Raw genomic sequence first — 20,359 nt, forward strand, 5'->3', positions numbered from 1 at the left:
CAAACGTCTCCTTGTTGCTCGCACATTTTTTACTAGAATATTGTGAAAATGTAATACGTGAATTTTTGGCTCAAGTTGAACAAAACTATATAACATACAGTATGAAGAAATTAGGAAAGTGGGCGTGGTTAACAAAAAATCTCGGTTGCTAAGGAAATCCAAAAATTTACTTTGTCCGATTTTTCTGAAAACTACATGGATCTGTTCGTCACTTCTAGACGACCAAAAAATAAAATGGTTGCTATGGAGATAAACCAATGGAAAAGTTGGCATTTTGGAAAAAAAAGGGGGAGAGTAAGGGGTGTGTAGTAGCTGCTCAGCCAATGAGGGCAAGAGCAGGTAGCGCCTGCTCGCCTCGCAGCTTTGATTAACTTTGTTTTCCAACAATCACCTAGTTTGTATCTCAACTTTCCTCGTATTGAGTTTCTTAAATATTCTCTTGAGTATTGCACATTTGCCCCTGCATTAACTAACGAGGTTTGCTCGTGTCTTCGCAGATGAAACTCAAAGCATCCCATCATCCTTCGGGAACTGCATCCTCTCCTCGTTGTCTCTTCCGCAGCTGGAGAAGGTGGTGATCCACCCTGAGCAGATGGAGCTCCAGCCTTCAGAGGAGCAGCTGCCGGCCTGCATGACCGTCCAGGTGGAGGGCGAGACCATGACCCTGCTGGACTACATTCAGATCGAGCAGCCATCCGGGCTGGTCGACCCGGACGAGAGCGACCCGAATGTGGAGGAGAGGCCAGGAGATGTTGTGCAGGAGGACTCCGGCGACGCCTTAAAGCCAGCGGCGTTTCAGCCTCTCAAGCAAAGCAAGCGTCTGGAGATGAAGAGGAACTCTTTAAACGGAGGCGAGGACTCGGCGGCGGCGAAAAAGCAAAGGAGGAAATACTCAAAGAACAAAACGTGCCCCGTGTGCAGCAAGACCTTCCTGCGTGCCGCGGCCATGAGGCGCCACCAGGAAACTCACAACTCCAACCGTGACCTGAAGTACAAGTGCAGCAGCTGCGACAAAAGATTCCGCGACCAGTACGACATGAACCGGCATGCCATGCGCGTTCACGAGAAGGGAGACATGGCCTACAAAGAAGAGGAGTCTGACCCAAGCACATCGGAGGTGGCGGAAACCAAAAACTGCTCCCTGTGCGGGAAGTATTTCGCTCGGCAGGTGGACATGGATCGACACATGAAGTCCCACTCGGAGGAGCGGCCGTACAAGTGCACCTTCTGCGAGAAGAAGTTCAAGAACCCCTACGTTCTGAAGAGGCACGAGAAGGAGATCTGCAAGAGCCGGGAGCGGAGAACACCCAAGAGGAAGGAGGCGCCGTGCTCCAACCCGCCGCCATCTGCCGAGGTGATAGAGCAGAAGGTCTGTCCCATCTGCAGCAGAGTCCTGCCGTGCACGGCGGACATGGGCAAGCACCTGCGCTCGCACTCTGAGGAGCGTCCCTTCATCTGTGTGACGTGTGAGAAAGGTTTCAAGTACAAGGACACTCTGAAGAAGCACCAGATCATTCACGGCCACGAGGGCATTCGGGAGGAGCAGACCAAGACTCTGGACCAGATCCTGGCAGAAGCAGACACCCAGAATCCTGATTCTGTAGGACTTGAGCCAAAGGAGGGCAACCCGGAAGCTCCAGACACTTCTGAGGAGAGTCCGTCGGCTTCGAACGTGGGCAAAAAGGTCCATAAAATGTGTCCGGTGTGCCTCAGAACGTTTGACAGCATCAAAACCCTGAACCGGCACGTCCAATGCCACACGGACGACCGCCCGTACCACTGCATCCACTGCAACAAGCACTTCAAGCACATGCACGGCCTCAAGCGCCACCAGATCTACGCCGTCTGCCACAAGAAAAGCAGTCGCTTCTTTTGGAAGAAGGGGCCGAGGACGGAGTCCAGCCACAGTAACCCCCAGCAGGGGGCGCAGCCGAAGATCCCAGTGTGGTGCTCCAACTGCGGCAAACACTTCGAGTACCCGTCCGCCCTGAGGGAGCACCAGGAAAACGTCTGCAAGCTGGAGCTGCGGGACGTAATGAAGTGCGACGACTGCGACAAGGAGTTCAAGAGCGTGACCATGCTGAAGGTGCACCAGCGGATCCACGACCCGCTCTACTGCAAAGAGTGCGGCAAGATCCTGGCCAACGAGTCGGCCTTCGAGAGGCACAAGCTGATGCACCGGCCCATGCAGTGCACCATGTGTGAGAAGACCTTCACGCTGCTGCGGCGCCTCAGGGAGCACTACGACAAGCAGCACGGCTTCAGCGGGCCCTTCCCGTGCTCGCAGTGCGACAAGACCTTCGTGCAGCTGTCCTACCTCGCCATCCACCAGAGAATCCACAAGGGGGAGTTCCCCTACGTCTGCGACATGTGTCCGGAGAAGTTCCGCTCCTCTAACTGCCTGACCGTCCACCAGCGGAAGCACACCGGCGAGAAGCCCTTCCTGTGCTGGCAGTGCGGGAAGTGCTACCGCTCGGCCTCGGAGCTCACCGTCCACATGGGCACCCACTCCGAGGAGAGACCGTGGGCCTGCACCCAGTGCGACATGGCGTACCGCACCAAGCTGCAGCTCACCAACCACGTGGAGCAAGTCCACATCGGCGTGCGGTACCCCTGCAACGCCTGCGGGAAGCAGTTCATGAAGGAGACGTCCCTGAAGAGGCACGAGCTCATCCACACAGGCGAGCGGCCTCACCAGTGCACCGTGTGCGGGAAGACCTTCCTGACCGCCAACGAGCTGCGCCTGCACAACCGCTACCACACGGGCGAGCGCCCGTACAAATGCGACGTCTGCAGCAAAGCCTTCATCCAGTCGGGCTACCTGAAGGCTCACATGCGCATCCACACCGGCGAGAAGCCCTTCAAGTGCGACATCTGCGACAAAGGCTTCCGGCTCTCCAACCACATGAAGAAGCACCGGCGGACTCACGCCGGTAAGCAGAAGAGCTTCGTCTGTGAGGAGTGCGGCCTGGTTTTCCACGACAAGAAGGCCCTGTGGGAACACTCGCTCAGCCACGAGTCAAGAATAGAATCCACCTTTACCAATGAAGTCAGGATAGAATTCCAGTAGAAAACGCTTGTCTTGTTTTTTATTTTTATTTTTGGACTACATTTTTTTGCTTTTTATATATGATTTATTTGTTTTTGTTTCAAATTTTTCCTCAAATCTCTTAAAAACAAATCAAAATGGAAAGTTTTTCTGCTTTATCAACCAAAATTTTATATAAAAAGGAGGCAAAATTCAAAATAAGTTTTAAATGGATTTAGTCTTAAGTTGTTTAAAATGTGTTGTGAGGTAAAATTTTCTGTTACAGTATTTTTCACAATCCAACAATGACATTATTTAAGAAAAGTGTTCATTTTTAGGATTTACAGACTTGAAAACTTTATTTTATTTTTTACTTTTTCTGGATGTGAGATGCTTTGAATGTTGTGAAAATGTGCAGATTTTTTTTGTTTGACTCAAATTAAAACTGAGATGCTGCTATCAAACAGTGAGATGTTCTTCTGTGGCATTTGGAGAGGGGGTTTATCTATTTTTATTTACTATATCTATTCTTTTACTGAGAAAATGAAAAAAACATAAGAGTAGTTTTCTAAAAGGTTCTGATGGACTAAAATATCCCCAGTTTTAACATAAGTGCTATAATTATATTTAAATATTTAGTGGCACAGTTTGGGGAGGGAAATGCAAACTATAAGACCCGCTCTGATCAAATTATGATCTATTTTCAGTGTTTTATTTATTTATTTTCTATGATCTGGCCATTTTTAGCCAACACATTTTTTTGTTTGCCACTGATTCACAATGATTTAAAGTAAGCAATACAAAAAATGTAGGCAGATTTTTTTTATGCTATGCTAATGTTAGCTTGGATGCGTGAGATGCTACAAGCTAGCAACCTAGAATTTTCTAATGAGCTCCTGCTGCACAGCAGAAAATTTCTTAAAAAACGACTCAGACTTTTTAATTTTGGCTAAAAATTGTTCAATCATAGTTAAAGGACCACTGATAACAATTTTACAATAGAGAGAAGTATAAGTTATGCGCAAATTTATTCACTACTCACTAAGTACGTTCGTCGTTTTGTGATGCTGTCTGAAGGAGTGCTCTAGAAATTTCCCATAATTCTCCGCATAAAATGTTTGCACGAGAAAAAAAGTATTTTTTAATAATCCATTGACGTTTTCATTATCAAAGCATAGTTTTTGTGAAATGCTGATATTGATTACGTTTTCAGCTCGTGAAATCTATGGAGCTACTTTGTGGCCATAAATATTTGAAACGACAAAAAAAAAACGTAAAATGTCCAAAACTTTTTGCTATTCTAAAATTAACTTAGTTATTATCAGCTTCAAATGTTCTGTTTTTTAGGTTTCAAAACTTAAAATTTCAATTTTAAAACTTTTTTTTCAGTTTCAAATATTTTTTTCACTTTTTTTTTTCCCTTTTCAAATCTGAAAATTTTAGTTTAAAAACTTTTGGCCGTGTTGGGGCGGGGCTAACATAGAGGACCAATCAAAATCGATGAGGGTGGTATTTTCAGTCCTGGTGCATTCACTGAGAACTGTGATAAATACGGTCAGAAAATGGCTGTTTAGTCTGTACTATCATAGTCTGAAGTTGTCCCAAGACGGGTGTAAAAAGTAGAGTTTAATCACGTACAAAACGCCGTTTTAGCCTGTTCAAAGTGCCATCTTGTTGTGTTAAATCCAGGCGGTTCTCTACCGCCGGCGCCATGTACTTAACATAGTGTTCTGTAGGCTTAATAAGGGTGACCCACGATATAGCCATTTTATGCAAGCATAAGGACATTTACTACGCCTGTATTTAGAACAATAAGATGGCGCTTTGATGGGGCTAGAACAGCGTTTTGGACGTGCGGTTTGTACTCGATAAAATTCTGCTTTTTACACCCTATTCCCATCATCTTTTGTGTTTTTTTTTAACTATGATTGTGCCATTTTTAGCCAAAATTAAAAATAAAAACATCTTTTTTAAACATAACATCTGCTAGTGATTCACAACAATTTGCAGAAAGACGCAAATATGTATTTATTTATTTAAACTACACTAATGTTAGCTGAAATGCTGCAAGTCAGCGGGAGTGTACACAAAGGAATGCTGGGAAATTAATGCAGCTAACTTCCACACCAACAGTCCTGCACATAATGCAAATGATCATTTTATCAGTGCCTGCTTCTTTGCAGAAAATGTATTTTAAAAATCCTGTTTTTTTATTATTATATTTTTTCAAACTGCATAATCATAAAATGACCAATGGAAACGATTTTACAACAGAAAAATTATATAGTTGGAGTTGGACTTAAAGGAATTTGGAGGCAATGTCGACCTCCTTCCAGCAGATGGCGGTGTAGTCCTACTAATGAACGTCAACTCTTCTTGATTTGGAGTCTTTCCAAGCCTGAGTGCAGCAGAAAATGTTTCTCTTAAGTTAAATCCTAAATACAAGACCTCATAAACTCTCCTTAAGGCTAAAATCTTTGTGTTTTTAATACTTTATCCTTCACAAATCCCTTAATTTTCCTTTTGTTTCTACAAACTTGACCACAGCTGACTACATTCACCAAAAGCCATCACCTCAGCTGGAGTGACAGTTGCATCATCACTTATTTTAAAGGGGAAAAAAGTGAGATCTCGGAGAATCGAAGGCCGGCTGAGTCTCTCCAGAGTGTTGAGAGAAGATGGCTTTTTAACCCGAAGCACATTGCTTTATACGGGGCTGTAATTGCTTCAGTGTGTCCTGGATTATTCTCCCCGTAATTGAGGCCTGGCAAAAGTCTCTTTCCTAGACATAGCCTCCCTGGTGCCAGGTGGTGAGCAGAGAGGAGTGCCGCACCCACTCTCCAGTCGGCAGGAGAAAGCCGAGGAGCTGCAGTCCTCACCGCCACCGCTCCAAGTGGGATTAGCCCACAGCACACGCTGCATCCAGGCAGCACGTTTCCACCAAAGATGAATGAAACCAGCACGGGTAAAACCTGAATCTGCGCATTGTTCCACCATTTTTGGCTCCGGTTTGGGATTAGCTGCCGAAACCAAATTAAGGCTGTAATTACTGTATGTGCTTTTGTTCACATACTTGTTTAGTGTTTCTTGTTGTTGACTCAGTTGCACATTCCTAAAGTTCGCGATTACAATGGAATGCTTTCACGCCACAACAAAGTGAAGGGGGGCCCAAGCGGGTACCATGCGGTGCACCTGCTCTTTATCGGAGCTCACTCGCGATGCGGGTACTGACCTTGATTCTGAGGGGCCAAAGAGAGGGTAGCACACAGCTGAAGCTCTCAGTTTGTCCTGGTTTGAACTTGCACCAGATCAGAGAAAAACATCATATTCCTGTGAAGACTGGATACGTGGGAAATCGGAAAGTCAGAAAAAAAATTCCAAAAATGCATCAGATCGGAAAAGTTTTCTACACTGACTGTAAATGAGAGTCGTACCTGCTGGTCCCAACCAAGAAGACCAAATCTTATACATGTTTATTGAGAACTACAAAGCTTTTACTCAATCCTTCAATTTCAATTAATCTTAATTTTTTCTTACAATATATATTTTTTGTTTGTGGTTCAAGTTATAAACAATGTTGAAAGTTTGGAACGTTTGACAGATTATGGTAAATGGCCCTCCAATAAGAAGAACCCTGATTGGTGAGAGTGGTTGTCACAGAAACATGATGACGTCCAGACTTCAAGAAAATGGCGACTGAATTCTCTTACACAGTTGATGATTGTAAAGTATTTGTAGGAATAATGAAAGTTGTGATCACTTCAGACGTACGGGTGATGCTGTTGTTCAGTGTCCTAACGCCACACCCCAGTCATTGTGTGACGAAATAGCACTAATGGACTTCAAAAAATGACATGCTTTTGGTGACACCCAAATGAAGTCAATTCAGTCTCCATTTTGTCATGATACGGACGTCGCCATGTTGGAACCAGAAATCGTCACTAAGCAGGGGTTGATCCGAGTTGGTCTAAATCATCAATTTTTTTTGGCAACCACTCTCACCAATCAGGAGTGAGCTTAAAGTGAACCCTTTGAAAGTGAACCACAGAAAATCTGTCAAACATTTCACTTTTATTGAGGCGTCTGATTGGTCGGTTTATAACTTAACTGGAACTACTCAAAAAAGTGAGGATTAGTGAAATCAAAGGGTACTTCCTGTTTGGAACATGAGGGGTGCGGGGTCACTCATTCCAGTTCTCACATACAGTCAGTGGGGAAAACAACCATTGACTATTTGTTACCATTTTGTATGAAACAATTTGGTTACAACCAAATGAAATCAATTCAGTCGACATTTTTTCGTGATACGGACTTTCCCATGTTGGAACCAGAATTGCCACTGAGCAGCGGTTGATCCCAGTTGGTCTGAGTTATCGATTTTTTTGGCAACCACTCCCACCAATCAGGAGTGAGCTTGTTGGAAGTCCACACCCCTACCACTTGAAAACTTGAGGATTATCTGACAAATATGGAGTCAGAGGCTACTTCCTGTCTGGAATATGAGGGATGCGGGGTCACTCAGTCCAGTTCTCATATGCAGTCAATGGTAAAAACATAGACATTTAAAGCAAAGTTACAAGAGATTCCCAAAAATAAGCTTGAAAGATTCTACAAAGAACCTTTGTTTATTTTTGTTTCACTTTAGAATAAATTACAACTATTTATAATTCAGTTTAACAGGTTTGTGAATAAATGGTTAAATTTGAACTCAGTTTGACTCATTGTGGTTCTTTTTTGACTTTTGCAAGAGTAAGGTTTGATCATCAACAGACACCACAGAATTTCATGACCTTTTTGGCAAAATCCTACGACATGCTGCTGCAGAAATGCAGCATAACCAAACATTTTTTTGTGTTCTCACCTTTATTTCTTCCACATGCACGAACACAGCAAAAGCTCTCCATAACAAATATCTGCTCTGATCACACACAATCTTCCACAGCTTTCTTTTTTAACAATCAAACTCAGGAAACCATAAGAAAAAATAAAAAAAACGCCACAATCACTTGCAATGGATACCCTTCTTTTGTTGCTTTTGCAGAGCTTACTCAATGGATCAAGGAGGAAACATAACACAGAGAAACCACCAAGCTGGATAAGAAACCACAAAGTAAGCAACAGAGAGCAGAGAAGTAATGCTCTCCCAATTAAGTGTGTGTTTGTGCTCCAGCGTGTCCTTAGATGAACCTGTTTGTACATCTCCAGCACCTTCCTTTTTCTGGGTACCAGCCCTGCTGTCTCTACGTCCTGCAGAGTTAGCCGTTTTCACAAAAGCCCTATCTTGTTGTTTTTTTTCCTTTTCTGGGTTCATTCATTTGCATTCTGCCCTGCTGTCCGTCTCCTGGGCGTGTGACTGACTGGAACGTTCCACAGGATGCTGGAACTGCTGCCTTTCTGTTTCGCTCTGTGTTAACATGTAAACAGTTTACCAAATGAGGTGATAGAATTCTGCGCTTAGCCAAAAGACTGCAAAAATGGCAGATCTCCCTGAGCGTTGGGGGGATAAAATCCTGCAGAACTCCCCCTGCACGTGTGCAGAGCAGCCCTCCTTGCTGCAACGGTACAAAGTGGCTTCCTTTTAAATTTAGCAAAGGTGGACACTTTCTGCAGCAAACTGCTTCCCACCCCAGAGGGGAGTGAAAACAAGCCGTTCCCTGGTCAATGAGTTCACCGGCGTGGATGTCTCTGTAGGCAGGGGTGGGGTGAGGAGGTTCAAAAAGTCTCGCAATCAAAGAGGAAAGAGGGAGATGGAGAGGAGGAAACCTGGCACCGAGACAGCTCGGGGAGCTGGGCATTACAGACGCAGAGCATCGGAAGGTCAGGCCCCTCCCCTTTCGCCTCTGCTGATGCACTGCACAACCCGTCAACTGCTCTGCCAGAGCCACAGAGTCACAATCCTGTGAGGAGCGTTCTGTCAGCGTCACACCTGACAGAACGACGGGCGCAGGTGACCATCCCTGATCTGAAGGTCACAAGGTCGTCTAAAAGCGGCTTCTGTCCTTCTGCTTGGAAGCATCATCATATTCCACGTCGCATCAGCATTTCTTCTGACCATCATGGAGGCAAACATAGACGCTCTTCTAAGATGCAGAGATAAATCCTATGTTTAACGGAAAGATTTTCATACATTTAAGGGACTATGCTAAATCTGTAATAAAGTATTCTTTTCTCACTATAATTGTCACAAACAGGCAGACAGCTGGTTCCACGTGCTGCAGGTTTTTTGGTTCGGACAGACAATAAGCACAGCTGAAAGTCCATCCATCCATCCATTTTCTTGACCGCTGTGTCCCTTTCGGGGTCGCGGGGGTGCCGGAGCCTATCCCGGCTACTTATGGGCGAAGGCGGGGTACACCCTGGACAGGTCGCCAGTCCGTCGCAGGGCCTCAATCACACACACATTCACTCTCACATTCACACCTAGGGGCAATTTAGAGTCACCAATTAACCTATGAAGCATGTTTTTGGACGGTGGGAGGAAGCCGGAGTCCCCGGTGAAAACCCACGCATGCACGGGGAGAACATGCAAACTCCACACAGAAAGGTCCCAGCCGGGAGTCGAACCGGGGCCTTCTCGCTGTGAGGCAAGAGCGCTAACCACTGCGCCACCATGCAGCCCCAGCTGAAAGTCCACAAAGCTAAATCAGGGTCAGACACAAGCAAGAGGTCATCCAAGAAGAGGGTAGAGTAGTCAGGATCCAGGCGAGGGTCAGGGCAGGCAGCAAGCAATGAAGCAGGGTCAGAAACAAAAGATCAAGTCTAGATAGAAACGCTCGGTAATCCAGGCAGGTTGGGACAAAACAATACTTCGCACTGAGTGAGGCTCTTTGCAACACTTAAGAAGCAGGTGGGTGATTGTCAGATTGGAGACAGCTGAGCAGCATCCAGGAACTGTATGCTGGGGCTGCTGGGAGATGAAGTGCAGTCAGTACTCTGGTGAGTGCTCCCGCCGGTGACCAGAGGGGGAGACAGAGAACAAAAATCAACCCTAAAACCTGCACTCTGAGCAGCAGCCCCATCAAACTCATAAAGACAAGCCGGTTCTCACATTGTGATCTCACAAATGAGATCAGCCCCTTTCAGGAAGAGTCTGTGCTGCCAGCTCTGCCTCCAGGCTGACACACACACACTTTCTCCGCACTTTCAATTCAAACACACAATAACACAATCTTCCAGTTGTGTCCCATCTCCTATATCAGAGGAAAGTGTAATTGAGTTAATCCTTAAGCTACGTACACACGGGAAAGTGTCGTCGGTCAATACTCGTGCATGTACCTACAACATGTTCTCATCCACAAGTCGTCACATATTGATGTTTGGTTAAAGACCCCTCTGCGTCAGTTTTTGACGTTTCGGGTGTCCCAAACCTGTCATTTTGTGATGTTCTGGCTGTTTGTTAAAATCAAGGGTGCGCAACCCTCAAGACGCTACCGCATGCAGTACCGGAGGAGGTACAGGACGCAGACTGGTCCTTGGGAAGCGTGCAGTACGGCTACCCTTCAATGGTACTGGTTCGCATCTGGTACTGGAGCAATCCGGACTCAGACTGGTCCTTGGAAACGTTCCAGTACCGGTGCCCTAACCCTGTATCCGTTCGCGTCCAGTTCACGCCCGGTACCATGTCAGGTACTGCATCCGGTGTCGGGTTAGGGTACTGGTACTGGGTTAGAGTACCAGTACTGTGTTAGGGTTAAGGTACCTGTACTGGTTTAGAGTACCAGTACTGTGTTAGGATAAGGTTACCGGTGGCAGGTAAGGGTAGCAGTACCAAGTTGGGATACCTGTGCGCTCCATGACCAGTTCTTGTTCGCGGCCTGGAGGACGGGGACTCATGATTTAATGGAAACAGCCAGCACGTCAAAGAACGTTGAGTTGGGGGACACCCAAAACTCCAAAAATTGACTCGAGGGGCCCTTAACCAAACGTCAATATGTGACGACTTGGGAATGAGAATGTGTTGGTACCTACAGTTGGAAGAGACTTCGTACGAAATGTCATATGTCAAAATCTCTTGAATCTTGCTCAAGGCTCTATTCTGATATCTTACAAACTTTGCGTCATAGAATTCCGCAAATATGAATTTCTCCTCCAAGATCAATTTTCTAACGGTTGGCAGTTTCCGTGAACTGAAAAGGACACCATCTATAAGTCACTAGCGAAACCAAGTCCCTGATTGGTCAAATTTCAACTTTCTGTACATAGAAGTTTTAAAAACTATGACCTGTTGCGTGCAGCGTGCCTGTAGAAAAGATGGTCCACAAACATTTTCAATCTACGGGTTCACAACCTTGATATTTGGCATGGAACACCTGCATGTCCTGGACCCGTTTGACCATTCTTCACCCACAAACGGCTTGTATCCACCCGTAAGCACCACCGTGACTACGTATTGATAGAACTCTGTAAAGAAATGTCTCACGGAGTTGTTAGTTTGAACGATTTTGACCATTTCTCTGATTAGACTTAGTCTAGACTTGAACTCACGACCTTCCAGTCTCAGGGTGGACACTCACCCACAAGAGCTGGTGTAAAGGGTGTCAAATCTTTGCGTTTCTTAGAACTGATGTGGAGGAAGTTCTTGCACCTCTTCTGGGCTTGAGGTGGAGAATCTGCACGGTGATTGGACGTCCAAACATCTTTCGTTCAAACATTTAATCCGGACAACGAATGTATGCTCATTATTTGCAAAAACTACACCAGATCATCAAATATTTTTGGCAAAACGCATGCATCTCCAGAAAAATAGGTATCAGATGAAATAAACGCACCCAATGGTGTTCTTTTCATGTTTTTAACATGTTCTTGTGACATTTTTCTGATGATGGAAAACATATAAAGCAATTACTGTTGCTTCCACTTGTAGCCAAAATAGATCCGTGAACGTCTTTGTTTTCTTTCTCCAAGCTGGAATGTGGATCAGAACTGTACAGCTGGATAGCTCCAATATTACTGTTCTGTTTTAAGCTAGTGGGAGAGCATGTAAACAGAGAGCTCTCAGCAACAAGGAGGGGGGGGACGGTGCTCCGAGCCAATGGTCCCGCCCACAACTCGGAGGGGAATTTTGAATTAATCCTTTCACTCCGCAGAATCTATGTCCTAGAAAACAACGTTTTTTGAATGAAAATGACACAAAGTCTTTAGTATATCGGAATAGAGCTGTAAAACAAAAAGTCTGGAGCAAGATTCGCGAGATTGGCACCGCTATAACATTTTGCACCAGACTCTTCCAAATGTAGAAGAGACATGCGCTAGTAAATAGCAGAAAGAAGAAACAGAAACCCCACCCTGCTTGTCCAGTGTGAACATCATTGTCTGAACATGCAGTCAAACATGCACGATTAGTGAGTTACGAATGTGCTAAACGGGTATGTGACGTTCAAGAACCGGCTAAACGGGCATGTTGCGTTCAAGAACAGGCCAAACGGCGTGTGACGTTCAAGGACATGCTAAACTGGCATGTGACGTTCAAGAACGGGATAAACGGGCGTGTGACGTTCAAGAACGGGCTAAACGGGCGTGTGACGTTCAAGAACGGGCTAAACGGGCATGTGACGTTCAAGGACATGATAAACAGGCATGTGACGTTCAAGAACGGGATAAACGGACGTGTGACGTTCAAGGACATGCTAAACAGGCATGTGACGTTCAAGAACGGGCTAAACGGGCATGTGACGTTCAAGAACGGGCCAAACGGGCGTGTGACGTTCAAGGACATGATAAACAGGCATGTGACGTTCAAGAACGGGATAAACGGGCGTGTGACGTTCAAGAACAGGCTAAACGGGCGTGTGACTTTCAAGGACATGCTAAACAGGCATGTGACGTTCAAGAACGGGCTAAACAGGCATGTGACGTTCAAGAACCGGCTAAACGGGCGTGTGAGGTTCAAGAATGGGCTAAATGGGCGTGTGACGTTCAAGAATGGGCTAAACGGGCGTGTGAGGTTCAAGAACGGGCTAAACTGGCGTGTGACGTTCAAGAAGGGGATAAACGGGCGTGTGACAATCAAGAACGGGCTAAACGGGCGTGTGACGTTCAAGAACGTTGAGCGAATGTCATATGCCTGTTGTGCCTTTAAACTGGGTACCACCTGATGACACCTGCTGTCAATTGATGCTTTTTCTGGACCTTTTTTTTCATGTTTTACTCTATTTGTCGTTTGTATCATGAAGACACAACTCCTAGAATAAAATGTTTATTTTAACGCCACAAAAATCTTTAAAAGTTATTGAACTCTTTCCTTTTGACAAAACATTTGGTAATATTTGGGGTTTTTACCTGCTTTTGTCTCCTACAAAATCAAGTGTCTGACTGTGATGCTCATGCAGACTCTGATTGGCTCAGCTCTGATTTCAGGACTGATTGTGTCATTGCTGATACCTGTTTTCCTTATGAGGTGACTAACAGGTGACTCAATAAAAACTTTGATAAAAATGTAGATTTTTATTATAAAATATCAATTTTTGTGCTCTTTTTTGAGCGAAATGGGGTTTGAAAAGCAGTGCAGCAAAAGCTGCAGCTCCTGCACGGTGGCACAGAGTTCAGGAGCACCTCTTGCTCTTTGCTCTTTAGCGCCATAAAAATGTCAAAATGTTCCATATTCCCTCCAACTCACACGCATTTCGCTTCTCCCGTTTTGCTTTTTATTGGAGTGAGTGAGTGGAAAAGTGTTTTTAATTATTTAGTTCAGCATCAGATCCGACGTGCATGCGGGGAGATTCGTGCCGCTGGGTTAGGACAGCGCCAAATTACGCACGGTCGCCTTCAAACCTCCAGCCTGGATTAAACTCCTCAGTCTGGAGCGAAGGCAGCGCGGTGCTTCATATTCAAAAAAAGAAAAAAAAATCAAATGTAAACTATCAACTCTCAGAGAGATCAAAATTCAATCCTGTTCAGAGAAAAAAGAGAAATGACGTTATTTGAATGCGTGCCCAAAATCCTTAATGAATAACTTAGGACGAGTAGGAGGCAAATGCTGCCCCAGCTGTTTCCTGTTGAAAATGTCTGTGTAATGTAGATAAATGTGAGGGATTTTCTCTCTAAATCCGTCTCCTGTTCTCTAAATCTCACTTCTCCAAAACGAGCCTGCGCAATGGAACAAAGTGGGAATATTGAGATGTGACATTGCCCGCATCTCATCCTCTTTTCTGCCCGTTTTTTAATGACTTCAAACAAGTTGAATTTCGCCGGGCTTTGTCTTGCAGGAGGATGTCTAACGCTCATTTCTCTCAATGGCATTTATGTCATGTCCTCAAGGTAAACTTACCTGATTTGCTTTTAAGATTATCACCTTGTTTCTTTTCCCTGCAGAGCATCCCCTCCTTTTTTGTGCAGATTTTTACAGCAAAAGGACGTTTGCTTTGGTGTAATCTGCAGCTTTTAAATGCATGATTCATGTGGATTTATGGTCATTTTCATCGCTTTTTTTGCTCCAAATTCTGGAGAAAGTCCTATGCATGACTTATTGCTTCTTCTTTTATTTAGCTAATCATCGCGCTGAGGGTTTCATAGATTTTCTTCTTTTTTGGGGGGGAAGTTTTTGCATGAATGGTGCAGAAGTTTGGATGTGCGCGCTTCTTTTTTTCTCTTTTTTTCATCCGGAAAGCTGCAACTTTCTCACTCATCCTGCTGAGTCTGCTATTTTTTAAAATTATGTTTTAAAATAGTAAAAGTTGTTTCTTATTTATTTATTGTGGCATCGGGAAGCTCTCCGAGCGCATCGTTTTGGAGCACTTTCTGTGCGTAATGACGCGCTGACAGTTTTGGCACAAGGGTTGCGCCGGAGGTGTTGGAGTGATTCGTGGTAACTTACAATGCTTTGGATTTTTTTCAAAGGTGGTAATAAATAAAATCAATTAGAATCGTGCGTTTTTTCCAGTTTTTTTGGCACTCAGGAGCGAATCCGGCATCATTTTCCTCTCCATCCCTGAACTCCACGGTCCAACATCTTCTCGTGCGTTTATTAAAAAAAGTTAAATCAGCATTTGAGAATCCTGACCCTGAAAACTTGCTGACAACTTTCCCCCCGTGAAGTGATGATCTCTCTGCCTGCAGCAGCAGCAAGTTACAGCGGCTCTCTCTCCCCTCTCTCTCCTCTCTCAGGGTGCGATGCGCTGTATCTCCTGTAGCCACGCCCTCTCACTACTGCTCTGCGTCCTCACCCTGACTCCGACGTCAACAGGGGCGGGGCCCGAGACCCTGTGCGGGGCGGAGCTGGTGGACACGCTGCAGTTTGTCTGTGGAGATAGAGGCTTTTATTTCAGTAAGTGCACCTTTTTATTTATTCATAAAGGTTGGCAGCATGCGTCCCAGAGCTCTCCACCTCCAGCGGTGTTCATTAATAAAACAGCAGCCAGTTTGGCATCCTGTCTTGATTTTTTAAAAATGTTTTTACTTTCTTTTTCTTTCATTCATTCCTCCTCCACGGTTTTATCTTTAAAGCTTCTTAGTTTGGTTGGAGTGATGCATGAAACAGGAAAGAAACATTCAGCATCTTAGTTCATTTTTCCACATAAAAATAAACCTTTTGGCTGAAAATCTCCAGTTTTTCCATGTCGGACGCACAACATCCAGGACTTAGCAACTGCAGCGTATTTCACATTTGCAGCTTCCAGGACTCGCAGATGTGAACTTCATCGGCTCATCGCTCAAATTTCTTTGACTCCCTTCCAACACTTTAAGAGCCACTCTGAGGAAAATCGTGTTTTTGGTGTTTTTAACAAGCTCTTGTGGCGGTGAGGAGAAAATGAAGCTTAAAATTGCATATCTGAGTATTTCTTCGTTCAAATGAATCGAAAGAAGACAGAAAAAAGCTGTTAGAAAAATGTGTGAAAAACACTGAGCTCTCAGGAACGATGAGGGGAAGTGGGGGCGGGACCAACACATTTTCATTCCCAAGTCGTCACTTATTGACGCATGGTTGAGGACCCCTCCACGACACTCTTTAATGTTTTGGGTGTCCCTAATTTTTTTTTTTTGACGTGCTGGCTGTTCCAACTAAATCAGCAGTCTGGGCTTTTTGTCGGATGTGGTACCAGACACGGACCTGGTTAGGGTTTGGGTACCAGTACCAGCTGTGTCCTGAGGTTTGGAGCATGTCAGGACGCAGCTGGTACTGGTACCCAAACCCTAACCAGGTCCACGTCCGGTACCAGGTACAGTAGTGGTACCGCGTCCGGAACCGGTATACTGACCTACGTCTGGTACCGATCCACGTGCAGTCCATGTCCTGGTACCAGTTGTGGTTGAGTCATTTTATCGGATGCGGTACTGGACGGAAACCAAGCCACGGAACGAGGCTGTTAGCGGTACCCTAACTCTGTCCTGGTCCACATTCGGAACCAGTAACGCGTCCAGAACTGGTACTGATCCACGTCTGTAACCGATCCACATGCAGTCCACATGGTTGGGTTGTTTTGTCAGATGCCGTACTGAATCGAACCGAACTTTGGGACGCAGTCGGTGCTGCTACCCTAAGCCTAGCCTGGTCCAGTACCGAACCTCGGGATCGCGGCCGGTACCCTAACCCTTCCCCATAACCCTAGCCTGGTCTGCATCTGGTACCACCGTACCGATTACGTACTGATTATGGTCGGGTCATTTTTGTCAGACGCAGTACTGGATGCGGACTGGACCTAAGAACGTGGACCGAACCTCAAAACGTGACCCGAACTTCGGAACGCAACTGGTACCCTAATCAGTACTGGTCCGCGTCTGGTACCGATCCACATGCGGTCTATGTCCCGGTACCGGTTGCGACCGGGTAATTTTGTCTGATGCAGTACTGGACCCAGACTGAACCTTGGGACGCGTCTCTAACCCTGAACGCTAACCCTAGCCTGTTCCATGTCTGGAACAGAGACTGATCCGCGTCGGGTACCAGGTTAAGGTTAGGGTTAGGGTACTGGTGCAGTCTACGTTGGTGTGCCGAACTGGTACTGTTTTGCGGCCCGAAGGTTGGGGAGCCGTGATTTAATTGGAGCAGCCAGCACAACAAAAAACGACAAGTTGGGGACACCCAAATGTCATAGAGGTCCTTAACCAAACGTTAATATGTGGCGACTTGGGAATGAGAATGTGTCATGTTCAGTTCTGACCCATTCAAAATCCTTTTAGTGTCTCAATGTTATAAAAGATTTTCCACATTTGTTCGGACTTCATCAGCTGCCAGTTCCTCTGCGCAGAACAGAAGAGGATGAGAACCTTCTGCTGGGAGATCGGCATCAGAATGTGTTTGCAGTTTCTCTTTGTTCCAGTAATTGATGGCTTTCACCTTAAACTGAACCTGGAAGGGTTTGTAAGTTGCACGCCTTTGAGAAGCTGGTGACTGATGGAGCACCCAGCGCCAGAAGAGAGGGGGGGTTCATCCAGCGAAGGAAAAGAAATACAACAGTGTGTTGACACTCAGAGCCCAACTCCCCAGAAACCAAAAATACTGTAGATATTGTGGCGTGCCAACATCTTAACCCCTACAGGTCCGTATGTTGTATTCTTTCAAATTCAAGCAGGAAAGCTTCCCAATTAACTGTAATCCATTGTATCTATCTATTGTAATAGTAAGTAGAAAAAATACTAAAAAGAACTAAAAGGTTGCAGTTCCTAAAAGGCCCACTAGAGGCAGTTTGCAGCAGAGGTCAATTCTCCATTGACTCCCATGTTAAACGGCTTGTTATAGACAAATGAATCTATCGTTGTAATGACCTTCTGCCAGTCAATGGTTTTCATTGTGTGGCAACAGTAGTTCCACCTTAAATGTTCCATGTTTCTATGGACCTACTTCTTTTGGACCTACTACTTTCTATGGACCTACAACCACAGGGGTCCAGTATCGCATCCAGTGCGGGGTTAGGGTCTCCCAAGCCACTTTCAGTGGAAGGGTTGTGGACTTGGAAAAAAACTCACTCATGATTAGCGACACTACTTCCTCTAAAAACGGGACTCAGAGCGACTTGGACCAATCAGAGTCAGCAGGTTTCAAAATGGCGTCAGACTATCAGGAAGTAACGGAGAAGACTCTGGCCTGATTTTGCGAGGTATTTTCTATGGATGACGAAAACACTTTGCTTTATCAATTAAAATAATATATGTCAATATATATTGAATACAGCCGCCGATGGACACGACCGAATTCCCGCTCTTTGATCAATCGTAACTCTTCGACCGTTTTAGGCAAATAACGAACTACCATCAGATTATGAAGTGTCGCATATCTACGCAAAGCTGCTTTTCTCAGCTTCTACGATCTGTTGAAATTACGTTAATTGGATAAACGGTTAAAAAGTTGCAGTGAATCCAAAGAATGTCAACACTGGAGCTCAATGGTAAAGGGTTAAAGACACGTCTGCAGATGTTCAACGCTCACAAACATCTGTTGCAATTCTCCTGCAATGTCATCCCGGAGAGACATGACCTCTCACCACAGAGAATCTGGGATGTTGCAGATCCTTCGGTATTCTCCAAATTTAGTCATCGGTGTAACAACAGCCCAGAATGTCTACATAAAATCAAATTTATTTTACGCAGACTTTATTTATCTTCACGATGGTGCACCTTGCTGTCAGCGTGTGGTGATTCTCTTTGCATCACAGCCCGCGTGAGCCAGAGTATTACTGGACAATCTTTCCAAGCTGATGCAAACGTCTCGTTGATCCAGATGCTGCTTGAAAGGCTTCCAGCTGAACTCGCCGCCAATTTTCTGCTTGTTTGGACCTTTTCGTTGGCGTGTTGCCTCTGCTGCAATGCCACTTGTGCATAAAATACATGAAAAAAAAAAGGTATCTGCAAAGTCACTGCAGTTCCGTTTGATTTAAATGGATGGATTGGATTTGTGGAGCGAAGGCTTTATGCCGTGCAAATTTCTGTTTGCTCAGAAAATGATCCCCGGAGACGAGTTTGTTGAAATGTTTATGATTTTAACAAGGTACGAGGGTGTCCACAGTACAAGAGTGCGCGGCTGCCGCTGAGATTTACAGCAGCCTCAGAAATGTTTCTTGCAGGAGCGTCCATCCTCCGAGAAGGCGCTGAACAGAAGCCAGCGCATGAATCCCAGTGCAGGATCCACCTCTTAAACAAAACCAGATTTTTTTAGTGTGGCGGTGGGGGGAATGTATTTGTCTTTCCTGCATTTTACGCTGAGCTGTCAGCAAACGACACAGCGCCCATCTATCAATGCTACATTTTCCTGCAGAGAAAGCGCTGTATTTCACTAGCACTCCATCCTTTTTCTGAAGAGATGTTGAGGTTTTCGCCAGCCGGCTGCTGTGCCTTGGAAAATATGCCGCTCGCCGGCTTCCTCGGTTACTCCGGCGCTCTCATGTTCTCGCTATCACTCCCGGAGAATCTGGATTGTCCATCTGCGTCTTCCGTAGGACCCCTCGTCCAAAGGAAGCACGCTCCTTTCCCTGAACTCTTCCCCTCCACGTTAAGCCTGGCAGCCTTCCGTTTAATTATGTGTCCTGAGACGGTGTTACCGCCGACGTTCAGAGCTCGCAGTGCTTTTCCACGTTGAGCAAAGGCGCTGATAAAACAGTTGCATTTCCAGCCTGGAGATTTCCCACCGTTTAAATAAATGCTGGAAATTCCTTTTTTTTTCCGCCTTTCTTTTTTGCATGGGTAATTAAACAAACTGTGGTTTGTGAAACAGAAAAAAAGCCACAACTCATAGTCAGATTTTCCAATTATTAGCCTGACCTAGAAATCCGGGGTTGTCTATATAATGCTTGAGCAGGCAGGACTGTGGGATGATTTCAGAGCGACTCTTTTTGGCACCTTTGATTCATCCTGAAATATTCATTTATTGCTATGGCCCGCAGCACTGCTGGACTGCAAGAAATCAGATTGTTTAAGCACTCTATTTTCTTCATGTGAAAATGAATTTTGGGCACACTGAAAGACCCCGCCCCCAAAAACGATGACATCATAGCAGGGGAAACCATTAAAAAAATAATGGGGCTAAAAAAAGTCCATTACAAAACCAAAACACATGTGTCGGGAAAATACAAATGACATTATTATGGGATGGCCACAGGACCTTGGACCATTTTTGCACAATAAAAAAAGGTCACAAAATCTCACTTACGCACCTCTAGGTTAAATCTACAAACTCAGTCGATATTTTGTTGAACGTAGGAAGAGGTCGCCGAGTTGAATTTTCTCCAAAAAACTAGAATGTTGTTAAATAATGAATACACAAGTCAATGGTTCAAGCTGAGCGGAACAATATAACACACATTATGCGTATATAAGAAATGTTGGCTTGGCTAACAAAAAGCTTCCGTTGCTAAGGAAATCAAAAAACGTACTTGTATCAATTCTTCTAAAAAAAAGCGTAGA

At 45.1% G+C, this 20,359-nt stretch overlaps 2 protein-coding genes across 3 annotated transcripts in view; both read left to right on the top strand.

Annotated features, from left to right (window-relative positions):
• Nucleotides 1-3,492, top strand: part of LOC112153220 (zinc finger protein 11) — a 7,827-nt gene extending 4,335 nt beyond the window's left edge. The window contains exon 7 of the mRNA XM_024283247.2: nt 498-3,492. Coding sequence (XP_024139015.2) covers nt 498-3,070 — 2,573 coding nt within the window. The 3' untranslated portion in view covers nt 3,071-3,492. The remainder of the gene's footprint in view (nt 1-497) is intronic.
• Nucleotides 3,493-13,604: 10,112 nt separating this feature from the next.
• The window catches only part of igf1 (insulin-like growth factor 1), a 24,059-nt gene continuing 17,304 nt past the window's right edge, over nt 13,605-20,359 (top strand). Inside the window, exons 1-2 of one of the 2 annotated variants that reach the window (XM_024290235.2) lie at nt 13,605-14,284; nt 15,131-15,290. In XM_024290235.2, coding sequence (XP_024146003.1) covers nt 14,237-14,284; nt 15,131-15,290 — 208 coding nt within the window. In that variant the 5' untranslated portion in view covers nt 13,605-14,236. The remainder of the gene's footprint in view (nt 14,285-15,130; nt 15,291-20,359) is intronic. The other variant, XM_024290243.2, reaches the window with a different exon arrangement.

Source organism: Oryzias melastigma, linkage group LG23, assembly GCF_002922805.2.
Source record: "Oryzias melastigma strain HK-1 linkage group LG23, ASM292280v2, whole genome shotgun sequence".
Taxonomy (NCBI): Eukaryota; Metazoa; Chordata; class Actinopteri; order Beloniformes; family Adrianichthyidae; genus Oryzias; species Oryzias melastigma.